This window comes from Pan troglodytes, chromosome 7 (genome assembly GCF_028858775.2).
Source record: "Pan troglodytes isolate AG18354 chromosome 7, NHGRI_mPanTro3-v2.0_pri, whole genome shotgun sequence".
Lineage (NCBI taxonomy): Eukaryota > Metazoa > Chordata > Mammalia > Primates > Hominidae > Pan > Pan troglodytes.
Genome location: NC_072405.2, coordinates 130,091,452 through 130,114,919, shown reverse-complemented (window position 1 = coordinate 130,114,919; position 23,468 = coordinate 130,091,452). Strand labels below are relative to the sequence as shown.

The window sequence follows — 23,468 nt, the reverse complement described above, 5'->3', positions numbered from 1 at the left end:
AAATCAAAACCACAATGAGATACCACCTCAAACCAGTTAGAATGGCGATCAGTAAAAAGTCAGGAAACAACAGGTGCTGGAGAGGATGTGGAGAAATAGGAACACTTTTACACTGTTGGTGGGACTGTAAACTAGTTCAACCATTGTGGAAGACAGTGTGGCAATTCCTCAAGGATCTAGAACTAGAAATACCATTTGACCCAGCCATCCCATTACTGGGTATATACCCAAAGGATTATAAATCATGCTGCTATAAAGACAGATGCACATGTATGTTTATTGCAGCACTATTCACAATAGCAAAGACTTGGAACCAACCCAGTCCATCAGTGATAGGCTGGATTAAGAAAATGTGGCACATATGCATTATGGAATACTATGCAGCCATAAAAAAGGATGAGTTCATGTCCTTTGCAGGGACATGGATGAAGCTGGAAACCATTATTCTCAGCAAACTCGCAAGGACAAAAAACCAAACACCACATGTTCTCACTCATAGGTGGGAACTGAACAATGAGAACACTTGGACACAGGAAGGGGAACATCACACACCAGGGCCTGTCGTGGGGTGGGGGGATGGGGGAGGGATAGCATTAGGAGATATACCTAATATAAATGATGAGTTGATGGGTGCAGCACACCAACATGGCACATGTATACATATTTAACCTGCACATTGTACGCATGTACCCTAGAACTTAAAGTATAATAAAAAATGATAATATAAAAAAATTTTTTAAAAATCAATGTTTGATTAGTACCGATTTTGTATTTAAGAAGAATTTTTTTTCTACTCTGAGCTATTGAATAGGAACAAGGCAAATGATAGTCAAGAATTGTTTTTCCTGACTTAGTCTTCTCTGTGTCAAATACATGACTTGTTGTCTGCATTATCAGTAAATTTGCTGTCTTGTAGGATTTGTCTAAAAATTAGTCCTTTTTTTGGTGAATAGTATTTTTTATTTGCATACACAAAATTATGATTAAATATGATTAATACAAACAGAGTGTTAATCATGATACAAATTTGGGCCCTGATTATTAGTAATACATAGATGCTTTTCTCCACTCTTATGGTAGCCTCTAATCTGTTCTTTTTAAATGCTATTAGAAGAATAATTTTTATGATAAAAATTTCCCTTGCCTTTATAATTCTGCAGTAATTAGAACTCTTTAGCATGGCTTTCAAGATCTTCTATAATTTGACCGTAATAGATGTTATATTCAAAATAGTTTACTTATATTTCTCTGATCATACCTTTTTTCTTCCCATCTTTGACCCTGGGACGTTATCTTTTCCTGTACCAAAAGTTTCCTATCAAACTTCTGTTGAACTCAAAAAGATTACCACAGCTTCACACTCCTGCATGAAACCTTACACGGTTGTTCTAGTCAGTGACCTGTGTCATTGTTGATGGCACTCATTTGGCACAGATCATAATAAGAGATAGCATATGATATTTGTGTGACCAAAGTGAGATGTAACCTAATGAAAAAAACCAGAGTTACTATTTCTGTTGCAGGCATTTTTTAATCTCCTAACTACCAGTAAACTTTTCTGCAGTTTTTGGTGTGTAATTGAAATATTAGAGGGGGACTACAGTAATTATTTTTATATGCAGATAATATGATTAACATTAACTGTTGATAAGATAGTACTATAACTTGCATTATTCACTGGGTTAAATATTTATGAATAAGAGGTATGTTTATAATAAGCCTTTGAAATTTAAGTCTTATTATGTGTACCTATGAGAAAAAATTTTAATTGAATTTGGAACTAGAGTTGTATTTTAGTTGGTCTGAGCATTCCATAGACTTATAATCCACCGTGAATTTAATTTTTAAGTACAGTTAATATTTTATAAATGTGATCAGTAAAAGTGATCACTATTTTCACAACATTTTCTTTCAGCATCTTGAAATTATTAAAGAATAGATTTATGAGAACATTTATTTATAATTGAGATGTTTAGGAAATTTCCAATATTAAAGTTAACTCTTTCATTTAGATGATCTTCCTTGCTTCTTCTTTTCAGGTTACTCATTTTTGTTTGCCCCAACTTCTTCCATTGCTGAAACATACCACATCATACCTTCATGAAGTCTTTGAATTTTATGAAGAAATTCTTACATGTCGTTACCCATACTCCTGTTTTAAGACTGTCTTCATTGATGAGGCTTATGTTGAAGTGGCTGCTTATGCTTCCATGAGCATTTTTAGGTTGGTATCTCTTCAGATTTGAAATGCCTAAATTAAGATCATGATATGAAGAAAATTTACTGATTTTGTGGTCAATTTTAAGACGAGCTTTGAACTTTTTTCCGCAATTTGGATGTGATTGGCTTTGTAGAAAATTTGGTTTTAAAATTTTTTAAATGTAGAAAAACATGAAGACAAAGTTTTTGAGATAACTCAAAAGGCTCATCTTCATCCAGAATTAACTAATATTAGTATTTTCCCTGTTTTAGTCTTGTTTTCATAAATTCTTTAAAAATTGTACGAATTATTGTATGACTAGTATGAATTTTTTTCTAGCACTATTTAAAAATGTACTGATATTGTCAGAAATTTACTGATATCATCAGTGGAAAATGTGTTCTTTGCTTTAAGCAAGTTACTAAGATGATGAATTTTAGCTAAATTTTGAAAAGATTAGAAAGGTGGGAGAATTTTTTTTCTATTTAACTTCCATTGTTTTAAAAGTGGAATTATTTTAACTGAATAAGTATTTATTTCTTGGTTATAATGAGCTTTCTTCTCTTTTAAATTCCAGCACAAATCTTTTACACAGTGCCATGATTATAGATGAGACACCTTTGACTAGAAGGTGTTTAGCCCAATCCTTGGCCCAGCAGTTTTTTGGTTGTTTCATATCTAGAATGTCTTGGTGAGTGACCTGAAAGTTCATACTACTGAGAAAAGAATCAAGTTTATTTTTCTTTTCTTTCTCTGCATTTAAGCTGACCTTTGCCCTAATTGCAGATAGCTAATTTAAGAGACACTGTTCTATATGTATTTAAAGAAAAATGATTATAAGTTTCATCCTAATTTTTGGCCATGAAATCAATATAGTCACTTATATTTATTAGTTAATTAAATTAGCTAATTTAAAAGACACTGTTCTATATGTATTTAAAGAAAAATGATTATAAGTTTTATCCTAACTTTTTGGCCGTGAAATCAATATAATCACTTCTGCAGTTTATAAGGTAAGATTTTGGTAAAACAGTGTCTTAAAGAACTGAATGAATTCTATAAATAAAAGAACTTAAATGTACAGAAATCTGAAGTTAGAATTTTAATGTCAGTGTTCAAAGCAATTGGAAATAACTCAATATTTAATGTAAAATAGTGCTCCTCTGCAATATTAATAATTATTTAGGGATTTGCCTACTAGTGCTCAGCTTTGTACCAGTTTGTTGAAAGAAATGAAAGGTATAAATGCTTTTTCTTTTCTTTTTTATTAACTTGAGATTATTTTGAAGAAAACAGAAAAATTAAGATTATAATTGTGAACATTCTATACTATATATAGTATGGAAATCTTGGTTTTCTTTTTTCGCTTGCTGGAGTGGAGAGGAGAGGGCAGAGACTAAAGATAGATCTGTTGATTTGTAGTTTTCCTAAAACCACATGTAGAAGTTTCATTAAAGAATAGTGCTTGGAATGTAGTAGGCAAAATATTATGGATGGATGGATGGATGGAGTGGGTAGATGGATAGATGGATGAGTATACAAATGAATAAATGAGTGAGTGATGTTAATTGCCATTTTTCTAGAGAAAGCAAAAAAAATGAATGAAGGAATTAAACTTTAGGTTTTAGAATGTCATTGGTAATGGCATAATGCATGGGATTGGCAATAATAGCATGTAGACTTTTAGAATTGAACAGTATAGTCCTGGCTATGAGCAAGTATTTCCTTAGAGGCAGAGACAGTAAGAACAGAGTTGGGCAGGAGGGAAGCAGCACTGTCAGAGTAGAGCATGTACTCTGGTAATTTATACCTGAAGCAAGACTGTAAAGCAGTCTCATAATGAAAGGTAAAGGCAGGTGTGAATAAGGTATAATAAATGGGCAAGTAGAACTCAGAGGAAGTTGGGAAACCTGATGATTTGTTAATAATTTTCATTTTCTTTATGAAGGCAGGGAAATACACACTACACTTATTCCGTTATCCTCTTTGACATTATCTGAGGAGTTTTTATGATTAAAAGTAATTTATACTTTGACTTTTTGCTTAGGTCTGATGAATGGGTGCTGAAGGGAATTTCAGGCTATATCTATGGACTTTGGATGAAAAAAACTTTTGGTGTTAATGAGTACCGCCATTGGATTAAAGAGGTAATAACAGCTAGATCCCTTATCCACTTACAAGTCTCATGTCCTCCATTTTTAATGACTGTAAAATGCTTTTAAAATACTGCTTGAAAATCCCTAATTTTTCCCAGCAAAATGGGAATCGATTTACTGAGAAAGACTAATGGTCTATTTTATCTAATCTCCATTGTCAACATTGGCCCCTAAAAACCTTTTTTCCCCCTAAGGAAGAGAATATTTAAGTTTCTTAAACATCAGATTGGTCGTTAGGTATGTCCCAGCTCCTTATAGTAGTCGTTTGTAACTGTGCTTCCTAAATTTGTTAGCTTTGTAACCTTAATCTTTCCAAGTCTCTGTTTAAGGAGGGCAATTGTAGTGTCTGCCCATAGGCAGAGATTATTAGACATTATACAAGTAATGTGCATGATGCTTTGCACATATTAACTGCTTATTATATTCTGGCTAGGCTTTGAATGCATTTATGTTGTCATTGTCACATCTTTTTTTTTTTTTTTAACGATTTAAAGATTTGGCCAAAAAGAAAACATCAGTTGTATTTTACTTAGCACCTTGTGGTCATATACATAAACATTTTAATCATATCATGCTTAGTGTCTTCCTTCTCAGGTGGAAGAATTGCAGCCTTTCATATCTTCATTAAACAAACCTTATCATCTTCCCCATATTCTCATTTTACATATTATTATCATCCAAGAGTAAACTCAAGTAAGCCAAAAAGTTAATTTTCGAAGACTTCAAACACCTAGAGCTATTAAGGTATTTGTACATCTAGAACTGGAGTCTCTTCTTTATTTCAGAAACTATTAAAGAAGAAGAACAAAGTAACACAACACTTAAAATATTTCACGCACTGTTAGAAATGTTTTATAAATATTAAAATGATCTTAATTCTCCTAACTACCTTGCTATCATTCCCATTTTATAGATGAAGAAACTGAGGAACAGAAAGAAAGGTTAAATTATTTGGTCAAAGTATACAGCTAGTAAGTAGTAGGCCCAGGATTCCAGCTTGGCTTTTAGTTTCTTCTCTATGCTGTTTGCCACTTTTCTATACTACATCTGTATTATTTAAAGTAGTTAGGAGTTTCCAGCACAATTGTGGTAGTGTCTTTATTTTAACTTATGCTTTTTTTTTTTTTTGAGACGGAGTCTCACTCTGTTGCTCAGGCTATAGTGCAGTGGCGCAATCTCGGCTCACTGCAACCTCTGCCTCCCGGGCTTAAGCGATTCTTCCACCTTAGCCTCCTGAGAGCTGGGATTACAGGCACCCGCCATCACGCCCGGCTAATTTTTTGTATTTTTAGTAGAGACGGGATTTCACCATGTTGGCCAGGATGGTCTCGAACTCCTGACCTCGTGATCCACTTGCCTCAGCCTCCCAAAGTGCTGGGATTACAGATGTGAGCCACTGCGCCCGTCTTCACTTATGCTTTTTTTCTTTTAATTAACCAGGCACGGTGGCATGTGCCTGTAGTTCTAGCTTCTTGGGCTGAGGTGGGAGGATCACCTAAGCCCAGGAAGTCAAGGCTGCAGTAAGCCATAATCAGCTACTGAACTCCAGCCTGGGTGACAGAGTAAAACCCTGTCTCAAAACAAAACAAAACAACCACCCCCAACCCCCCTTTTTTTTTTCTTTTTTAAAAAAAAAAATCCCCCTTTTTAAAAGTTCAATTTATGTCATGTTAGAGAAGACTGGCGAAGTTTTAAAATGATGGATTCCTGACATAATTTATTCCCATTCCTTTTTACTCGCCTAAATTCTTTGAAGCAAAATACAGAGAAGGAAAAAATAAACTTGGAGACAGCTCAGAGAGATTGAGAACAGACATAAGAAAAAGTTGCCAGGCTGCTGTCCAGCCCTGAAGTCATAAAGTAGAGAAGTCTTTGGCTTTTGTCATTCTGCCAGCTGTGTAGGCTGCTTTGTTTATAAGAACATAAACTACTCTTTAAATACATTTCACTTATTTTAAGAAATTTACATTCTGATTTTAGGAAATGAGAATTCACAGTTTAATTCTAAAATTTGGTATGTAAAAAAATGTCACTTTACAAATTTTACTGACTCCTATTTTTTATATTTTTTAGGAGCTAGACAAAATAGTGGCATATGAACTAAAAACTGGTGGGGTTTTACTACATCCCATATTTGGTGGAGGAAAAGAGAAGGATAAGTATGTTTATTGTTCAGAGATGATATTATAAACCTTGACTATATATAACAATTATTCCATTTAAGAGCTAAATAGTATTTCATTGTACCTCAGAATTTATTTAACCTTTTTCTTATTGCTATTCTTTGCTAAAGCTTACAGACTCATAAAGCTCATAAGATTGGAAGTAATAAGTAAAATATAAAAATAATTTTTAAAATATCAGATTGATTATAAAGTATCTGAAGTTTTAATGTGCCACATTAAAAATTTTTTTTTAATTTTTTTTTAAATGGGGTCTCACATTGTTACCCAGGCTGATCTCAAACTCTTGGGCTCAAGCAATCCTCCTGCCTTAACCAATATGCCACATTTTGAAGGAGATGCATAATACCACTTGCCATAGTTTGTTTATTCTACTATACCAAAGTACCACAGACTGGGTAATAATGTAAACAGTAGAAATTTACTTCTTGTTCTGGAGGCTGGGAAGTTCAAGACTGAGGCACTGGGAGGATTGGTGTCTGGTGAGGGCTGCTCTCTGCACCTAGTTGGCACCTAGTTGCTGCATCCTCCAGCGGGAAAGAATGTTGTGTCCTCACAAGGTGGAAGGGATGGCAGGGCAAGAGAACGCTCCCTTCAACCTGGAGCCTTTTTATGAGGGCGCTAATCCCATTCATGAGGGTAGATCCCTGATGATTTAATCACTTCCCAAAGGCCACCTCTTAAGACTGTTGCATTGGGGTTTAAGTTTCAACATGAATTTTGGAGGGGGCACCATCATTCAAACACTATAGCACCACTCATACACTGTGAGAGTGTAGTTTGATACAGTGTTTCTGATGGGTAATTAAGTGTGGTACTAATCAGAATTGTAGAATGGGTAATTTTTAGATCCAGCAATTCTTCTAGGTATGTGATCATGTAGAAATTCTTCTGGCCCAGCGCGGGGGCTCATGCCTGTAATCCCAGCACTTTGGGATGCTGGGCAGGTGGATCACCAGAGTTCAGGAGTTTGAGACCAGCCTACCAACATGGCAAAACCACATCTCTACCAAAAAATACAAAAATTAGCCAGGCATGGTGGTGGGTGCCTGGTCCCAACTACTTGAGAGGCTGAGGCAAGAGAATCACTTGAACCTGGGAGGTGGAGGTTGCAGTGAGCCAAGATTGTGCCACTGCACTCCAGCCTGGGGATAAGAGCGAGACTCCATCTCAAAAAAAAAAAAAAAAAAAAAAGAAAGAAATTCTTCTAGGCATTTATCATACAGAAATATTTGCACATGTGTAAAAAGATACTCACCATAGCATTATTTGGTCTAGTGATAATTTGTAAACAAATTAAATGTTTATGTATGTCGTAAATATTTTCTAGACTGTATCGTTCTCTAAATTTACTTATGATCCTTTTCATTATGTCAAAATGTTTTAATTTTTACGTAATCATTGTGGTCTTTATGTCTTCCAGATTTTATATTTTTTCTTAGGAAAATTTTTCCCATCCCAAAATATAAAGAGAAATTTTTTCCTTCATTTCTTTTAGTACTTTTATAATGGTTTTTGTTTTACATATATAATCAATCTTTAATATATTTTAGTGCATGCTTCAATGTTGGGATATTGATTGGAATTGCATTGATTGTATTGATGGATTTGGGGAGAATGGAAGTATTTACAGTATTGTATCTTCCCATGTAGGAGCTTGGTGTTTGTTTCCATTTATTCAGATTTTCCTTTATGTCCTTAAGTAAAACTTCATAATTTTCTTCTAGTTAAGTTTATTTTTAGATGTTTATTAGTACTAAGGAAATTGCTTATATATTCCCCTGAGGTTTTTTGGGTATTTTCTTGATGTGGTCATGAAATTTATTTTTTATTTAATAGTCACATTTGCTGTATTAGGTAAATGTGTTTATTTTTTTTAGTCCGGCTTCCCATCTACACTTTTCAATAAAGCATCCACATACACTGTCCTGGGAATACTACACTATGTTTCAGTGTAAAGCCCACCTTGTGATGAGATTGATTGAAAATAGGATCAGTATGGAATTTATGCTACAAGTAAGTATTAAAGTTAAGAACTTAACAATGGTAAATAAAGATCTGTATGTGTATAATCTGAGTATGTTTCTGTAGAATAGGAGTCAGGACATCTGGATTTATAGTTTTGTTTGCTCACTAAGTAACCTGTGCTTTATATTTGCATTTCCTCAGATGTAGAATGGGTATCAATACCAGAACAACTTTGCACATGAATTTTATGAAGATATAATTAGAATGTGGTGGCTGGGCATGGTATCTCATGCCTGTAATCCCAGCACTTTGGGAGGCTGAGGTGGGATGATTGCTTGAGGCCAGGGGTTTGAGACCAGCCTGGGCAGTATAGTAAGACCCCCCCCCCATCTCAAAAAAATTTTTATTACTAAGTCAGGCATAGTGGCATGATTCTGTAGTCCCACCTTCTTGGGAGGTGGAGGCAGGAAGATTGCTTGAGTCCAGGAGGTTGAAGCTGCAGTGAGCTATGATTGTGCCACTTCATACCAGCCTGGGTGACAGAGTGAGACTGTCTCAAAAGAAAAAAAAACTAGAATTGTGGGGATGAAAGTAAAACATATTTATACATATGAATTTGTGTTCTGCATTGTATTAAGGATGAAATGCCACTTTAAACTTTTCAATAGAAAAACGTAAACCAATAAAAAAGATGTTTATTTTTGCTATCGCTAAATTTTGCCATGTATTTTAAGCAAGTTTCAGAGTAAATGGTTGTGATTTAGTAGTTGCAAGTGGAAACCAAATGTTCAGCCATTTTTTTTCATTGTTAACATTCTTAGAGGCAGGTAAAAAATAATGCTTTTTTTAAAGCATTTTAAGTTTGCTGTAAAGTTCAGTTTCTTTAATCTTTCTGTCCTTCACCTTGCCTTTTTTTGGTTTGTTTTGTTTTTTTTTGAGATAGGGTCTCACTCTGTCACCCAGGCTGGAGTGCAGTGGTGCAGTCACGGCCCACTGCAGCCTTGACCTCCCAGGCTCAAGGGATCCTCTCATCTCTCTCAGCCTCCTGAGTTGCCGGGACTACAAGCATGCACCATCGTGCCTGACTAATTTTTGTATTGTTTGTAGAGATGGGGTTTCACTATGTTGCCCAGTCTGATCTCAAACTCCTGGGCTCAAGCTACCCACTTACCTTGGTCTCTCAAAGTGCTAGGATTACAGGCATGAGCCACCACACCTGGCCTTTAGAATGAAGAACAGAAACGTTAAAAGAGAGATGGTCCATAAAGAGCCACTCAAGCTTTGGATTGGTATAAATCCTGATGAGTATCATTAGCTTCTTAATTTCTAGTTTCTATATAAACTACAATAAATTATAGGTATTATATATTATTCTTACTATAATTCTTAATATTATTCAGTACATCATTAACATTCAATAATGTTTATATGAAGAATGGTTTTGTATTCTGGCTGCTTATATCTTTGCATATTTCTATTGCTAGTAGTCTTTAGAATAATCTGTGTAATAAATAGTGAAATTATTGTCTTCTATAATTGACTACAATAAAGTTATAATGCAAAGTGAGTATTCTATATAATTGAAAAGAATCTGTTATATGAATTTACTAAATGATTTTATCCTTACAGGTTTTCAATAAACTGCTAAGTCTGGCTAGTACTGCTTCATCTCAGAAGTTCCAGTCACATATGTGGAGTCAGATGTTGGTTTCCACATCTGGGTTTTTGAAATCCATTTCAAATGTCTCTGGCAAAGATATTCAGCCGTTAATAAAGCAGTGGGTGTATCCTTTTCAATAGCAGTTCAACAAAGTGGGGAAGGGAATAAGGTATGTGTGCAAGGGGAAGATGGAAGAAGAGAGGTTTGAGGGGGACTCAAGGAAGTATGAACTGTTTATATTTCTAAACAATGGTAGAAATAATGATGAACTGTGAATTGTTTCATCTAAGATGCCTACTAGACATTAAGGTGCACACACATGTATGTTTATATTTGTAAAGTTTGGCATATTTTAAAGTACTTTCTAGTGAGTAAAGAATATGTGAGTAAAAAAATTGGTTTGATGATAGGATAGGTAAGTAATCTACCAGACAGACCTGTAGGATTACTTGTGAGGTGCGGTAGTTTAGTGACTTGTGGATGTGATTAGGGGTTGGCGCAATTTGAGTGGTATCTTGGAATTTTGCAGTTTTTGCATTTTTCACTTTAAAACACTATTAATAACTTTGTATAGTGGTTCTGCTTCTTTCAAAACACAAATTTGTCAGTGTTTCAGAAATTTTATTTAAATCTGGGAAAGCATTTTTCACAAGTACTTTGAATACTTTACCACCTGGTTTACTGTAGAGTATGCTCTCAAACTTTGAACTGGTGGGAATGCACTTGAAAATTATTAATACCATGATGGATAACTTACTTTGTTTAGTACATATTCGTTTCAGTATGTAAACTTTCCTTTACAATTCTTCAGAGATCAGAGTGGAGTGGTAAAATTTTATGGAAGTTTTGCATTTAATAGAAAACGAAATGTCTTGGAACTGGAAATAAAACAGGACTATACATCTCCTGGAACTCAGAAATACGTGGTAAGTCTTTTTCCAAAATCGCCTTTGTACTGCTATCTCCTCAGTTTCAATAGAAGAGGGACTTAGGGATGGGTTACTACTTAGAAATTAATGAGATTTTGTTTGAAGTGGATAAATTGAGAAAACATTGACTTTGTCAAAGAAGGGAAGAGGAAGTACAGAGATTTCTGGGGACTCAGAATCTTCCAGTTGCCCTCTTTGGCACCAATTGCCTATCTAGGTCTCCAGATACTCATTTTGTGTAATATTTTATATCTTGATTTATATTTCTCTGTACACATAAGCATACATATTGGTATTTTTTAAATCACATCTCTGAACAGTACTTTTTTTTTTAAAAGGGACCACTTAAAGTGACAGTGCAGGAGTTAGATGGATCCTTCAATCATACACTGCAAATTGAAGAAAACAGCCTTAAACATGATATACCCTGCCATTCCAAAAGTAGAAGGTAGGCATTACATAATAACTATAAATTGAAAGTTAAACTACAAATCTCACAGACTAAAATACCAAAATAAAAATTTTCTTGTATACCTAATTTTTTTTAAATTATACTTTAAGTTGTGGGATACATGTGCAGAATATGCAAGTTTGTTACATAGGTGTACACGTGCCATGGTGGTTTGCTGCACCCATCAACCCGTCATCTACATTAGGTATTTCTCCTAATGCTCTCCTTCCCCTAGCCCCCCACCTCCTGACAGGCCCCGGTGTGTGATGTTCCCCTCCCTGTGTCCATGTGTTCTCATTGTTCAACTCCCACTTATGAGTGAGAACATGCAGTGTTTGGTTTTCTGTTCCTGTGTTCGTTTGCTGAGAACAATGGTTTCCAGCTTCATCCATGTCCCTGCAAAGGACATGAACTCATTCTTTTTTATGGCTGCATAGTATTCTATGGTGTATATGTGCCACATTTTCTTTATCCAGTTTATCATTGATGGGCATTTGGGTTGGTTCCAAGTCTTGGCTATTGTGAACAGTGCTGCAATAAACATACGTGTGCATGTGTCTTTATAGGAGAATGATTTATAATCCTTTGGGTAATACCCAGTAATGGGATTTCTGGGTCAAATGGTATTTCTGGTTCTAGATCCTTGAGGAATTGCCACACTGTCTTCCACAATGGTTGAACTAATTTACACTTCCACCAACAGTGTAAAAGCATTCCTATTTCTCCACATCCTCTCCAGCATGTGTTGTTTCCTAACTTTTTAATGATTGCCGTTCTAACTGGCGTGAGATGGTATCTCATTGTGGTTTTGATTTGCATTTCTCTAATGACCAGTGATGATGAGCTTTTTTTCATGTGTTTGTTGCCTCATAAATGTCTTCTTTTGAGAAGTGTCTGTTCATATCCTTAACCCACTTTTTGATGGGGTTGGGTTTTTTTTTGTTTGTTTGTTTTTGTTTTTGTTTTTTATTTTATTATTATTATACTTTAAGTTTTAGGGTACATGTGCACAATGTGCGGGTTAGTTACCTATGTATATATGTGCCATGCTGGTGTGCTGCACCCATTAACACGTCATTTAGCATTAGGTATATCTCCTAAAGCTATCCCTCCCCTGGGGTTGGTTTTTTTCTTGTAACTTTAAGTTCCTTGTAGATTCTGGATATCAGCCCTTTGTCATATGGATAGATTGCAAAAATTTTTCCAATTCTGTAGGTTGCCTGTTCACTCTGATGGTAGCTTCTTTAACTGTGCAGAAGCTCTTTAGTTTCATTAGATCCCATTTGTCAATTTTGACTTTTGTTGCCAGTGCTTTTGGTGTTTAGTCCTAAAGTCTTTGCCCATGCCTATGTCCTGAATGGTATTGCCTAGGTTTTCTTCTAGGGTTTTTGTGGTTTTAGGTGTACCTAATTTTTTTAGACAGAGTCTTGCTCCGTCACCCAGTCTAGAGTGCAGTGGCGCGATCTCAGCTCATTGCAACCTCCGCCTCCCGGTTCAAGCAATTCTCCTGCGTCAGCCTTCTGAGTAGCAGGGATTACAGGTGCCTGCCACCACGCCCCGCTACTTTTTGTATTTTTAGTAGAGACAGGGTTTCACCATGTTAGCCAGGCTAGTCTTGAACTCCTGACCTCAGATGATCTGCCCACCTCGGCCCCCCAAAATGCTGGGATTACAGGCGTGAGCTACCATGCCCGGCCTATGTATACCTAATTTTTTAGGTAGAGAACATGTTATCAGGTATCTTTTTTTCCTCATTTTACTTCCAGTTAGTATTACCAAACATTCTTTGTTTGCTTGCCTTCTTGATGACATTTTTATAAGAATTTTTAACATTTAGTTTTAAGAATCCTCATTTTGTTGGAAGGTAGAGGCCGAGGAGCTAGAATGGAAGTTTTAGTTTTTGGTACTAGAAAAAAATTCAAGACAAATAGGTTCATTCTTATTAGTCTTGTTGGATTAATACCTACAGGAAATATTAGAAAAATGGTGATTGAAGGGAAAGAACTGAATATGTCATGAAAAGCCTCTGCATCTTGCTTACTATGTCTTTTTTTCTTTTTTCTCTATATCAGCATGCCCCTTCAGAACATTCTTGATGTATTTCAAAGGCAAATTGCCACTTTTCTTTAATATATTCTTCATTTACCCCTTATTTAACACAACAATTAGTATGTATTCTGAACAGTGAGAGATGAGAACATATCTGTGCTTTGCTGGAGAAATACGAACTTTCAGGAACAGAAGTTGTATTATACTCATGACTGTGTTTAGTTCACTCAGATAGATGAGAGTGTCTGTTGACTTTGAAGTCTTTTAAGGAACTTGATTCTGAAATCTTCTTATAGTCATTCTTACTCTGAGAAAATGCTTTCTTAAATCAGAGTGAGATTCTTACTTCTTTTTGTCCTATCCACCTTGGAAATTGGTAACATTTGATTGCTATTCTCAGGTTTTTTTCTCTGTAATAACAGAATGTCATTTGGAGTATTCTTTGGTATGAGGAACACAGGAAAAGTTTTCTCTGTTCCTGTTTTTATTTGCCCTTTCCCAGTTAACATAAAAACTGTTGCTTTTGTTTTTGCTTATCTTGAACCTTGTACGTATTAATTGGTTCTACATATTGATCAATACTCTTAAGATATTTTATTAGCTAATTCATATAGGACAGAACCTTGCATATATGCAGCTGACAGCTCAGAATTATTCGTGTCCCATTTCAAGCCTGATCCTTTTTCTATTTAAGAGTTTTCTTTATTGATATATCCCCTTTTCTATACAAAATTGCAGCTATCAGTTCTTGGAATATATGTTTTAGGTTGACATTTTATTATATATTCATGCTTCTTGTTAACATTTGATCAGGAAAATAATTTGATGTTTACTTCATTCCCACCAGCTTTAAAATAAACAGACTTTGTTCTATTTAAATTTTATTACATTTGATAGCCATTTTTCCTAAGGATAGCTTTCAATGTTGTGTGAAATCCTTTATTTGAATTTTAGCTGCTGTTAATGTCCATTCAGAATTAGAAATCTCACAATTTTCCAACCGACTTTTTCTTAAATGTAGGAATAAAAAGAAAAAAATCCCACTGATGAATGGAGAAGAAGTTGACATGGATCTTTCTGCAATGGAGTAAGTTAGTTAACTTAAATATAAGGTTATAATACTTTCTGCATTCTCATCTGTCTACTTTGTTACGCATATGTAAAAGTGTGTAACTGTCCTCCAAATGAGTGCTTTAACATTTTTTTAATTTAATAGAAACCCTATGTTAAAACAGTTTATGTAAAATCATAACTAATCAGAGATAAAAAGTAAGTCTGCCAGGGCCTAGGTGAAATTAAGAGGAAATGCATTATGGTTGAGGGGTGAGCACAACTTTGACTAGGCAGCTTCCTTATTCTCTCTTTGTGGCCTCTAGAGCAGTGCTCAGACTATAATGTGCATGTGAATCAGTTGGGGACCTTCCCAAAATGCAGTTTCTGATCCAGTACTACACTAGTGAGGCCTGATAGTTTGCATTTCTCATGAGCTCCCGGGTGATATTGATTCTTTGTCCTTAGAACAAAGGTCTTGGGTGCCTTAAGTCTCCCTATGCTTGCAAAACAATTTAAAAACCACTGTTCTAAACTTTATGTGGTAATATTTATTGATGGACAGTGTTTTATTTTTAAATATGATACAGCTCAAACTTTCTAATTTTGCCCATTCTGTACCTGTATATTTTTTATAAAACCTCTGTAATTATTTACTAACTTGATTGCCAGATTATCACTGCTGTTTATATACAGATTATGTTTGTTTGCCCTTCAAAATCAGTGTTAATTTTTTTTTGAGACAGAGTCTTGCTTGGTTGCCCAGGCTGGAGTGCAGTGGCACCATCTCGGCTCACTGCATGCCTGGCTGCATGCCACCATGCCTGGCTAGTTTTTGTATTGTTAGTAGAGATGGGGTTTCGCTTTGTTGGCCAGGCTGGTCTTGAACTCCTGACCTCAAGTGATCCACCCGCCTCAACCTCCCAAAGTGCTGGGGTTACAGACATGAGCCATTGCACCTGGCTGAGATCAGTGCTAATTTTGATTTTTCCATAGCAAGTACCCTGCCTGTAGTAAGCATACAATAATATTTGCTGAATTTGAATTAATATTACAGGTGGTGTTCTTTTGATGAAGGTGTCAACATAGACTAGATTTTTTAAACTGTGTTTGTTACTTTGAGAAATACATGAAAATAAATTTGTGATATACCTCCAAATTATGATTTCAGAACTTGCTGTTTGAAAAAGGCGATCGTGAGTCTAGTATTTTTAAAAAGTCTTAAGTCAGCTAAACAAATTAAGAAATTCATCTCATTCTTTTTTTGCCTCATATAATCACAAATCAAAATCACCAAAATAATTTCAGATGGGAAATGAGAGATTCAGTGTCCTTTGTAAAAGACAATTAATATTTTCTTATTTTTGAGTATCTTTTTAGCAAGATTGATATAGATCAGACATTGTGAGAAAGTTGACATATGTTAAACATAATGAGAAATTTGTCAGTGCAGTTTAAAAAAATGAATACAGTAAAACTCCAGGCAGTCTTGAATACTACATCTAAAAGGAAACCTGGTTAATAAATGCTTTGTATTTATTTTCTAAATATATAGATTATAAGTTTAAAAATTAAATTAAAAAGAAAATTGTATTTTCTTGCAGTGCTGATTCCCCTTTGCTGTGGATAAGGATAGACCCAGATATGTCAGTATTGAGGAAGGTAGAATTTGAGCAAGCTGATTTTATGTGGCAGTATCAGCTCCGCTATGAGAGAGATGTTGTTGCACAGCAGGAATCCATTTTGGCTTTGGAAAAATTCCCTACTCCAGCATCTCGGCTTGCACTCACTGATATATTAGAACAAGAGCAGTGTTTCTACAGAGTAAGAATGTCAGCTTGCTTCTGTCTTGCAAAGGTGGGATTATATATAGCATAAAGGAAATGACTATTATATATATTTTTTATATCTCTGAAAATGAATTAAAATTCACCTAGTCTTTAAATTTACTTGGTAGCTGATTCTTTGAAAGCTTTTGCCAAAATGCTTTTAAATTAATAGGACTGTTTTGAAAGAAACATGTTTTGATCTGAAAATAGATATGCAGAATAATTTTATAATTGTCAAAATGAAAAGTTAGATTTTAAAAATCAAAGAGAATTTTCACCATTTTGTTGAATTGCCAACCACATTTTTAAAGCGAAGAATATATTTGGTGAGCAATTCCTTGGTTTGAGTGATGTTTTACATTGTAGTACATGAAATCTCTGTGTGTGTGTGTGTGTCTGTGGGTGTGTGTATTTTGTTTTTTTAAATAAAGACAAGATCTCACAATGTTGCCCAGGCTGGTCTCGAACCCTTGAGCCTGAGTGATACTCCTGCCTCAGCCCCCAACACAGCTGGGATTACAGGCATGTGCCACCATGCTCCACTGTGCTTGATTGATTGATTAATCTTAATTATCCGACTGTAATAATTATTCACGTTGATTTGAGTTTATAAATTGGTATTAGTGATAAGTAACTTAGAATCGTAGACTATAATATTCTAGAAAAGTTAATTAAGAAAACCAAATATGTTTTTTAGATGCAAATTATCTGAAGGTAGAACAAATGAAAATCTGAAAAATGCAGACAAAACTTTGTCCAGAAATAATGTTTTCCAGGTATTTTTTAAAAACTTGATAATAGGTTCATTTTCCATTTAGTGACTCTTGCCTTCCTCACTGTTAAATCCATTTGTCCTATATTTCAACAAGTTAATAATGGTTTTGATTTATTTTTAATGATAATAAGTGAGTAGTTGAATTCCTATGTTCTCAGATATATGAGAAAGCAGTGATTTTCTTTGATAAAACCATCTGCAGAAGATATAATTTCATTGTTTCTATAAAGATCTTTGTGATCCCTGTATGCTAAAATCTTAGCAGGTCTATAAAATTGTAGAATATGTTGTTTAATCATAATTTCATTTTTTGGGGCATGATTTTTATATACCCTAAAAATATCAATAGCAAGACATAGGGTAAAGCAAGATATGCTTTTGTAAAGCATGCTTACAGCCTTAAATAGTAGCACTGTATTTGGCTTCTGGTTCAGTTAAGGTAGATTGAAAAACCTTATTTAAAATTCATGATGATGTTTCTGTCTCATAAGGTTAAAATATTAGAATTATATCTGTCTAAACGAATAAAGACAGACTATTCAAAATATAAGTCTTTTGCATACATATTTTTCTAAAACTTAATACTGCCATTTAGAAATTAACTTGTAGAAAATAATTATAAATACGTGTAAGAATTTTTTCGGCCGAGTGCAGTGGCTCACGCCTGTAATCCTAACACTTTGGGAGTCTGAGGCAGGCGGATCACTTGAGGTCAATAGTTCAAGACCAACCTGGCCTACATGGTGAAACCCCATCTCTACCAAAAATACAAAAATTAGCCAGGTGTGGTTGTCTGCACCTGTAGTTCCAGCTACTCAGGAGGCTAAGGCAGGAGAATCTCTGGAGCCCGGGAGGCAGAGGTTGCAGTGAGCCATGATCGCACCATAGCCTGAGCGATAGAACGAGACTTCATCTCCAAAAAAAAAAAGAGGAAAAATAATTTTTTTTTTTGGAGACAGTCTGTCACGCAGGGTGGAGTGCGATGGTGCCATCTTGGCTCACTGCAACCTCCCCCTGCCCGTCCTGAGTCAAGCAATTCTCCCACATCAGCCTCCCAAGTAGCTGGGATTACAGGCACCCGCCATCATGCCCGGCTAATTTATTTTGTATTTTTGTATAGATGGGGTTTCACCATGTTGGCCAGGCTGGTCTTGAACTCCTGACCTCAGGTGATTCACCTGCCTCGGCTTCCCAAAGTGCTGGGATTACAGGTGTGAGCCACCATGCCTGGCTGGAAAAAGAACTTTTTTGCAGGGTGAGTTTGTACAATTTCTTGGAAATGGTGATAAAATGCTAAATTGTTATAAATTTCTGAGAAGTGAAGTTGTTGAAAACCCAATCCAGTTGTAGTATTGATAACTTTTAAGAAGCTGTTTTATTTTAAAGTATGTTTGCATTGGTAATGGAAATTACTTTGTTTTCTAATTATTTGCAGATTGCAAATTCAATGGTGAGCACATGGACAGGACCACCAGCCATGAAGTCACTCTTCACTAGGATGTTTTGTTGTAAAAGTTGTCCAAACATTGTGAAAACAAACAACTTTATGAGCTTTCAAAGCTATTTTCTACAGAAGGTACAGTTTACTTTCTAATTTTCTCATGGTTTTTATATATTTCAGTTTAAGTTGGAGACTGTTCAAGTAATAGATGTGTTTACTTTCTTTGCCTCCATTCTTTTTTTTTTTTTTTTTTTTGAGACAGAGTCTCACTCTGTCACCCAGGCTGGAATGCAGTGGCGCAAGCTCCGCTCACTGCAAGCTCCGCCTCCTGGGTTCACGCCATTCTCCTGCCTCAGCCTCCCGAGTAGCTGGGACTACAGGCACTCACCACCACGCCTGGCTAATTTTTTGTATTTTTAGTAGAGATGGGGTTTCACCGTGTTAGCCAGGATGGTTTCGATCTCCTGACCTTGTGATCCGCCCACCTCGGCCTCCCAAAGTGCTGGGATTACAGGTGTGAGCCACCGCGCCCGGCCTCTTTTTTTACTTTTAAACATTTTTCCAAACTTTGATTAAGTGATTATTGATTTTGTGATCTGTGTGCAAGTAACTCATTGGCCACATTAATATTAAAGTGTCCAGAAATGTTTAATTTGCCTTTTTGGTTGGTTACCTGGGGGATGGAGAAGTGAGTAAGCCCTTCGATTGGCAGTCCTAGAATGTGGACAGCACATCTGAGTCAGAGACAGCACAGCATAGAGCTCTAGTTTTAGTCCCAGTCCACTACTCACTAGCAGTTTGCACATGCATAAGTTTCTTAACCTTCTGCACCTCAGTTTAAAATTTATCTTTTTTGGAATTAAGATCAAGTATGTAAAGTGTTTTATACTACGCTTATATTAAGTTTTCTATAAGTGGAATTTTTAGAAAGTGGTGGTTAGAGTCATTGTTTTAGGAAAGGATATGGGAATGACAGGATGGTCAGCATTTGGGCTATTTGGATATCATACATAGAGTTTTTTTTTTTAGTAATTTCATAATAATGAAGGCAGAGATCAGATTAACTAGATTGAACTAGAAAGGAGGAGTGAAGCTGAAGTAGAGAGAACTAATGAAGCTTATTCTTTCAAGATTTTAGTCAAAGATATAAGAACGGATACTATGTTGAGGATGAAGCAAGGTTGAGAAAAGGACTTCTTGGGTTTGTTTTGTACAGGGGAAGAACAAACTTGAGGCATGTATGACACAGGGAAAAGAGCCAGTGAAGAGGCAGAGATGGAATAGTCAGGTGGGAGAAAGTAAATAGAGAAGGCTGAGCAAGTTCTGGAAGTGTTAGAGGGTGGGGCACATTAAGGAAGTAAATTTTAGAAAACAACATTCCTTTTTTTGAGGCAGGTGGAATGTAGATTAAAAACAAGTGAAAAGATAGATGTTGAGGGGAATGTTAGGCAAGTTGAAATTTATTTACGATGGAAAAGAAGTAGGTTGCACAGCAGCATTGGGGTGCCTTTTGAGAGTGGAAGCCAGAATGTATTTATAGTAAATCTAATCAGGACAGATTCAGGATGATCCAGGTTTTGGGAAAGGTAATAATGGTGTGATCAAAGAAGTCTGTGGCATCCTGTTATTTTGTTTTTAAGAACTGCTCTGTATTACCGTTTCACGAATTTATGGTATAGAAGCAAGTTAATTTCTGTGTCCACCTGATATATCTGTCTCATGATGCCACTGTGCTTTCATGTAGCTTAGGTCAGTGTTTCAAATTGGAGTTATGAACCATTAGTGAAGGGATCATGAAATCAGTGTAGTTTTTATTTCTATTTTTATTTTTTTTTAAATAAAACAGAATAGGTAGTATTCAATATAAGGCATTTGGGGTTCACTTTTAAATTTGTATACGTTGCATCTGAAGTGTGTGTGTGTGTGTGTGTGTGTGTGTCTTAGGTTGTGTTATAAAATGTATTTTTTCCTGTTAGCTACTGTCAAAAAAATTGGAAAGTCAATGCTTTTATACCAATTCACCTTTCTGATAATACTTCTAGTGGACAGGAGAGAGAGAGAGATTGGTGCCTAAATGAAACTTGAGTCTCAAAGGGCAGAAAAGGCATAAGACAGGTATTTCTATGGAAAAGCGCCTTTCCCTCAGTTGTTCCTATAGTACTAAAACTGACTGTTGTTGCTCTTGTTATCTCTGCTTCTTCAAGCAAGAAAATGAGCCGTTTTCCTTTCTCACCTCCATTTTAGAGGGTATAGTTATTTTGAGTAAGAAGAGGGGCTAGTCCATATCTCGCCATGTGCTAAAGACTGAGATGTCTATGCATCTGTAGTCCTGCCTAGCATTTAATTAGCTTTGTTTTACTGATAGAGTTAACCAGTGTGTGTAAGTCATGTTTCTACATTCTTAAAAATGTTGCCTGTGAAAATTTGGAAAGAGAAAAATTAGGCTGCATTTCAGATAATTTACCATTTTGTCCTTAGGTTGAGGATTGGGTGTTCCTGAGGATTAGGTGTTGGGACAATCAATTTGTTCTAAGACTGAAGGTTGGCTCCACCTACTTATATCGTTTATTCCTGAAAATGGTTGTGAGGAAATGAGGTTCCTACTCAATAGGCAACGAGCTGAAGGCACCTAGCACAGAAGGTAGTAGAGCTTAGGAGTTGAATAATGGTCCATCTAATGCTAAAATCTGTACCTTTTCCACTGTTTCACACAGAAGTAATTCTAAAATCTGTGCCTTTTCCACTGTATCACATAGAAGTGAATTTATATAATTTACATCACATATATTTCCTCCAGCAAATGAAGGCCAAGGCACATAGCCTACAGAGTGATGTGCAGTCATGGAACTCTTCCCTTAGTTTCCTGCCCAGCTCTTCTCTTATGTTAGAATGCTTTGAGATATGTTGTCAGTGGGAGGGGTTGGGGTGTGGAGGTGTTAGGCTCCATCCAGATATCTATGTCAGCCCAAGAGTAACCCTTTTCTATTTATAGTTCAATGAATTGTAGTAACAAAAAGTTAGGTTCTGTGCTCTTAAAAGTTCTTTTTTTTCTTTTGTAGACTATGCCAGTTGCAATGGCTTTATTAAGAGATGTTCATAATCTTTGTCCTAAAGAAGTCTTAACGTTTATTTTAGACTTAATCAAGTACAATGACAACAGGAAAAATAAGGTGAGGTACTTTTATTTTTAAATCTTCTACAACAGTTGTCTTAGATAATTTTCTTAATGAATATTACAGAACTACCCAATGGTATTTTGTTTCTAAATAAATATTTAGTCTATAAAAATCATCGTACTTGATGGCTGTCCACAGTCCTTGACATTTCTAGAGATAGAGGCATGTAAACACGATTTATTAGAATAACCAGTGGATAAAAAGCAAGATTAGTTTTTAAATGTTCTTCAAACCTCTTGTAGTGTGGAGAGAGTAGTACATCAGATTTGGGGTAGCCAGTTAAAACTTGATAAAACCTGACAGCACAATTTTATTTACATTGATTTATTTTTTGTTCACCTAATGATACCTAGAAAAGAGTTCTCGATTGGGATTAACTTGTTCCTTGATTCATTTGACCTTTTTCTTTTCTTTACCATTGTGTCTTTATTCATTTATTTAGCAAATAGCAATTGGATGTCCTGCTTCAAAAATTATTTTATCTTACTTGTTATCATTCCAACAATCAGCAAATGTTTTTAAGAGTATATGCTGTGCTAGAGAGTGTCCCCTGTTAGCTGGAATGAAAAGATGGTTGTTGTCTTAATGAACTTTATTTATTCATTAAAAAAACTGCTCTATATTAGTCTGATTTTACACCATCAAGGACACAACCTGATAGGGAAATCAGACAAGTAAGCAATCAGCAGTCACATGTGATAATTGATACAATGGAAATATATATGATTCCCTAGGGGAATGCAAAGTGTAGTCATCTCTCAATATCCATGGGGGATTGGTTCCAGGACCCCCTTTTTGTATACCAAAATCTATAAATGTTGAAGTTCTTTATATAAATGGTATATAATATTTGCATATAACCTATTCACATTCTCTCATATACTTTTAAATCATCTCTAGATTACTTATACTACCTAATACAATGTAAATGCCATATATATCATTGTTAATACTATACTGTTTAGAAAGAATGACAAGGAAAAAAGTCCATACATGTTCAGTACAGACACAACCTTCCTTTTTCTTCCCCAAATAAATTTTGATCTGAGGTTGGTGGAATTCACAGATGCAGAATCCATGGATATGGAACCCACATATATAGAGAGAGGGTCAGCTATAGTGTCTACTTTGAAGGATGTAGGGAGAGACTCAGGGAAGTTTTGTATAGAAGTAGTGACCCTCAAACTGAGTCATAAAGATGAGTAGGATTTTCCAAAAGTATATGTAGGACCAGTGTAGGAAGATTGTTCTAGACAGAAGGAACAGCACATACAAAGACACAAGTAAGTGTTAGGATAAATCAAATTGATGAAACTTTTTTTTGAGACAGAGTCTCACTCAGTCGCCCAGGCTGGAGTGCAGTGGCGCGATCTCGGCTCACTGCAAGCTCCATCTCCCTGGTTTACGCCATTCTCCTACCTCAGCCTCCCGAATAGCTGGGACTACAGGTACCCGCCACTACGCCCGGCTAATTTTTTTTTTTTTTGTATTTTTAGTAGAGACGGGGTTTCACTGTGGTAGCCAGGATGGTTTCGATCTCCTGACCTTGTGATCCGCCCGTCTCGGCCTTCCAAAGTGCTGGGAGTACAGGCATGAGCCAC

General features: G+C 35.7%; 1 protein-coding gene across 7 annotated transcripts in view; it reads left to right on the top strand.

Annotated features, from left to right (window-relative positions):
* Positions 1-23,468, top strand: part of TAF2 (TATA-box binding protein associated factor 2) — a 101,641-nt gene that overhangs the window by 32,579 nt on the left and 45,594 nt on the right. For 6 of the 7 annotated variants that reach the window (XM_063817365.1, XM_063817363.1, XM_063817364.1 and 3 more), the window contains exons 7-18: positions 2,040-2,224; positions 2,778-2,891; positions 4,248-4,347; positions 6,430-6,515; positions 8,420-8,555; positions 10,137-10,291; positions 10,979-11,093; positions 11,435-11,544; positions 14,618-14,683; positions 16,251-16,503; positions 18,686-18,826; positions 21,751-21,861. In XM_063817365.1, coding sequence (XP_063673435.1) covers positions 2,040-2,224; positions 2,778-2,891; positions 4,248-4,347; positions 6,430-6,515; positions 8,420-8,555; positions 10,137-10,291; positions 10,979-11,093; positions 11,435-11,544; positions 14,618-14,683; positions 16,251-16,503; positions 18,686-18,826; positions 21,751-21,861 — 1,572 coding nt within the window. The remainder of the gene's footprint in view (positions 1-2,039; positions 2,225-2,777; positions 2,892-4,247; positions 4,348-6,429; positions 6,516-8,419; positions 8,556-10,136; positions 10,292-10,978; positions 11,094-11,434; positions 11,545-14,617; positions 14,684-16,250; positions 16,504-18,685; positions 18,827-21,750; positions 21,862-23,468) is intronic. The other variant, XM_054656973.2, reaches the window with a different exon arrangement.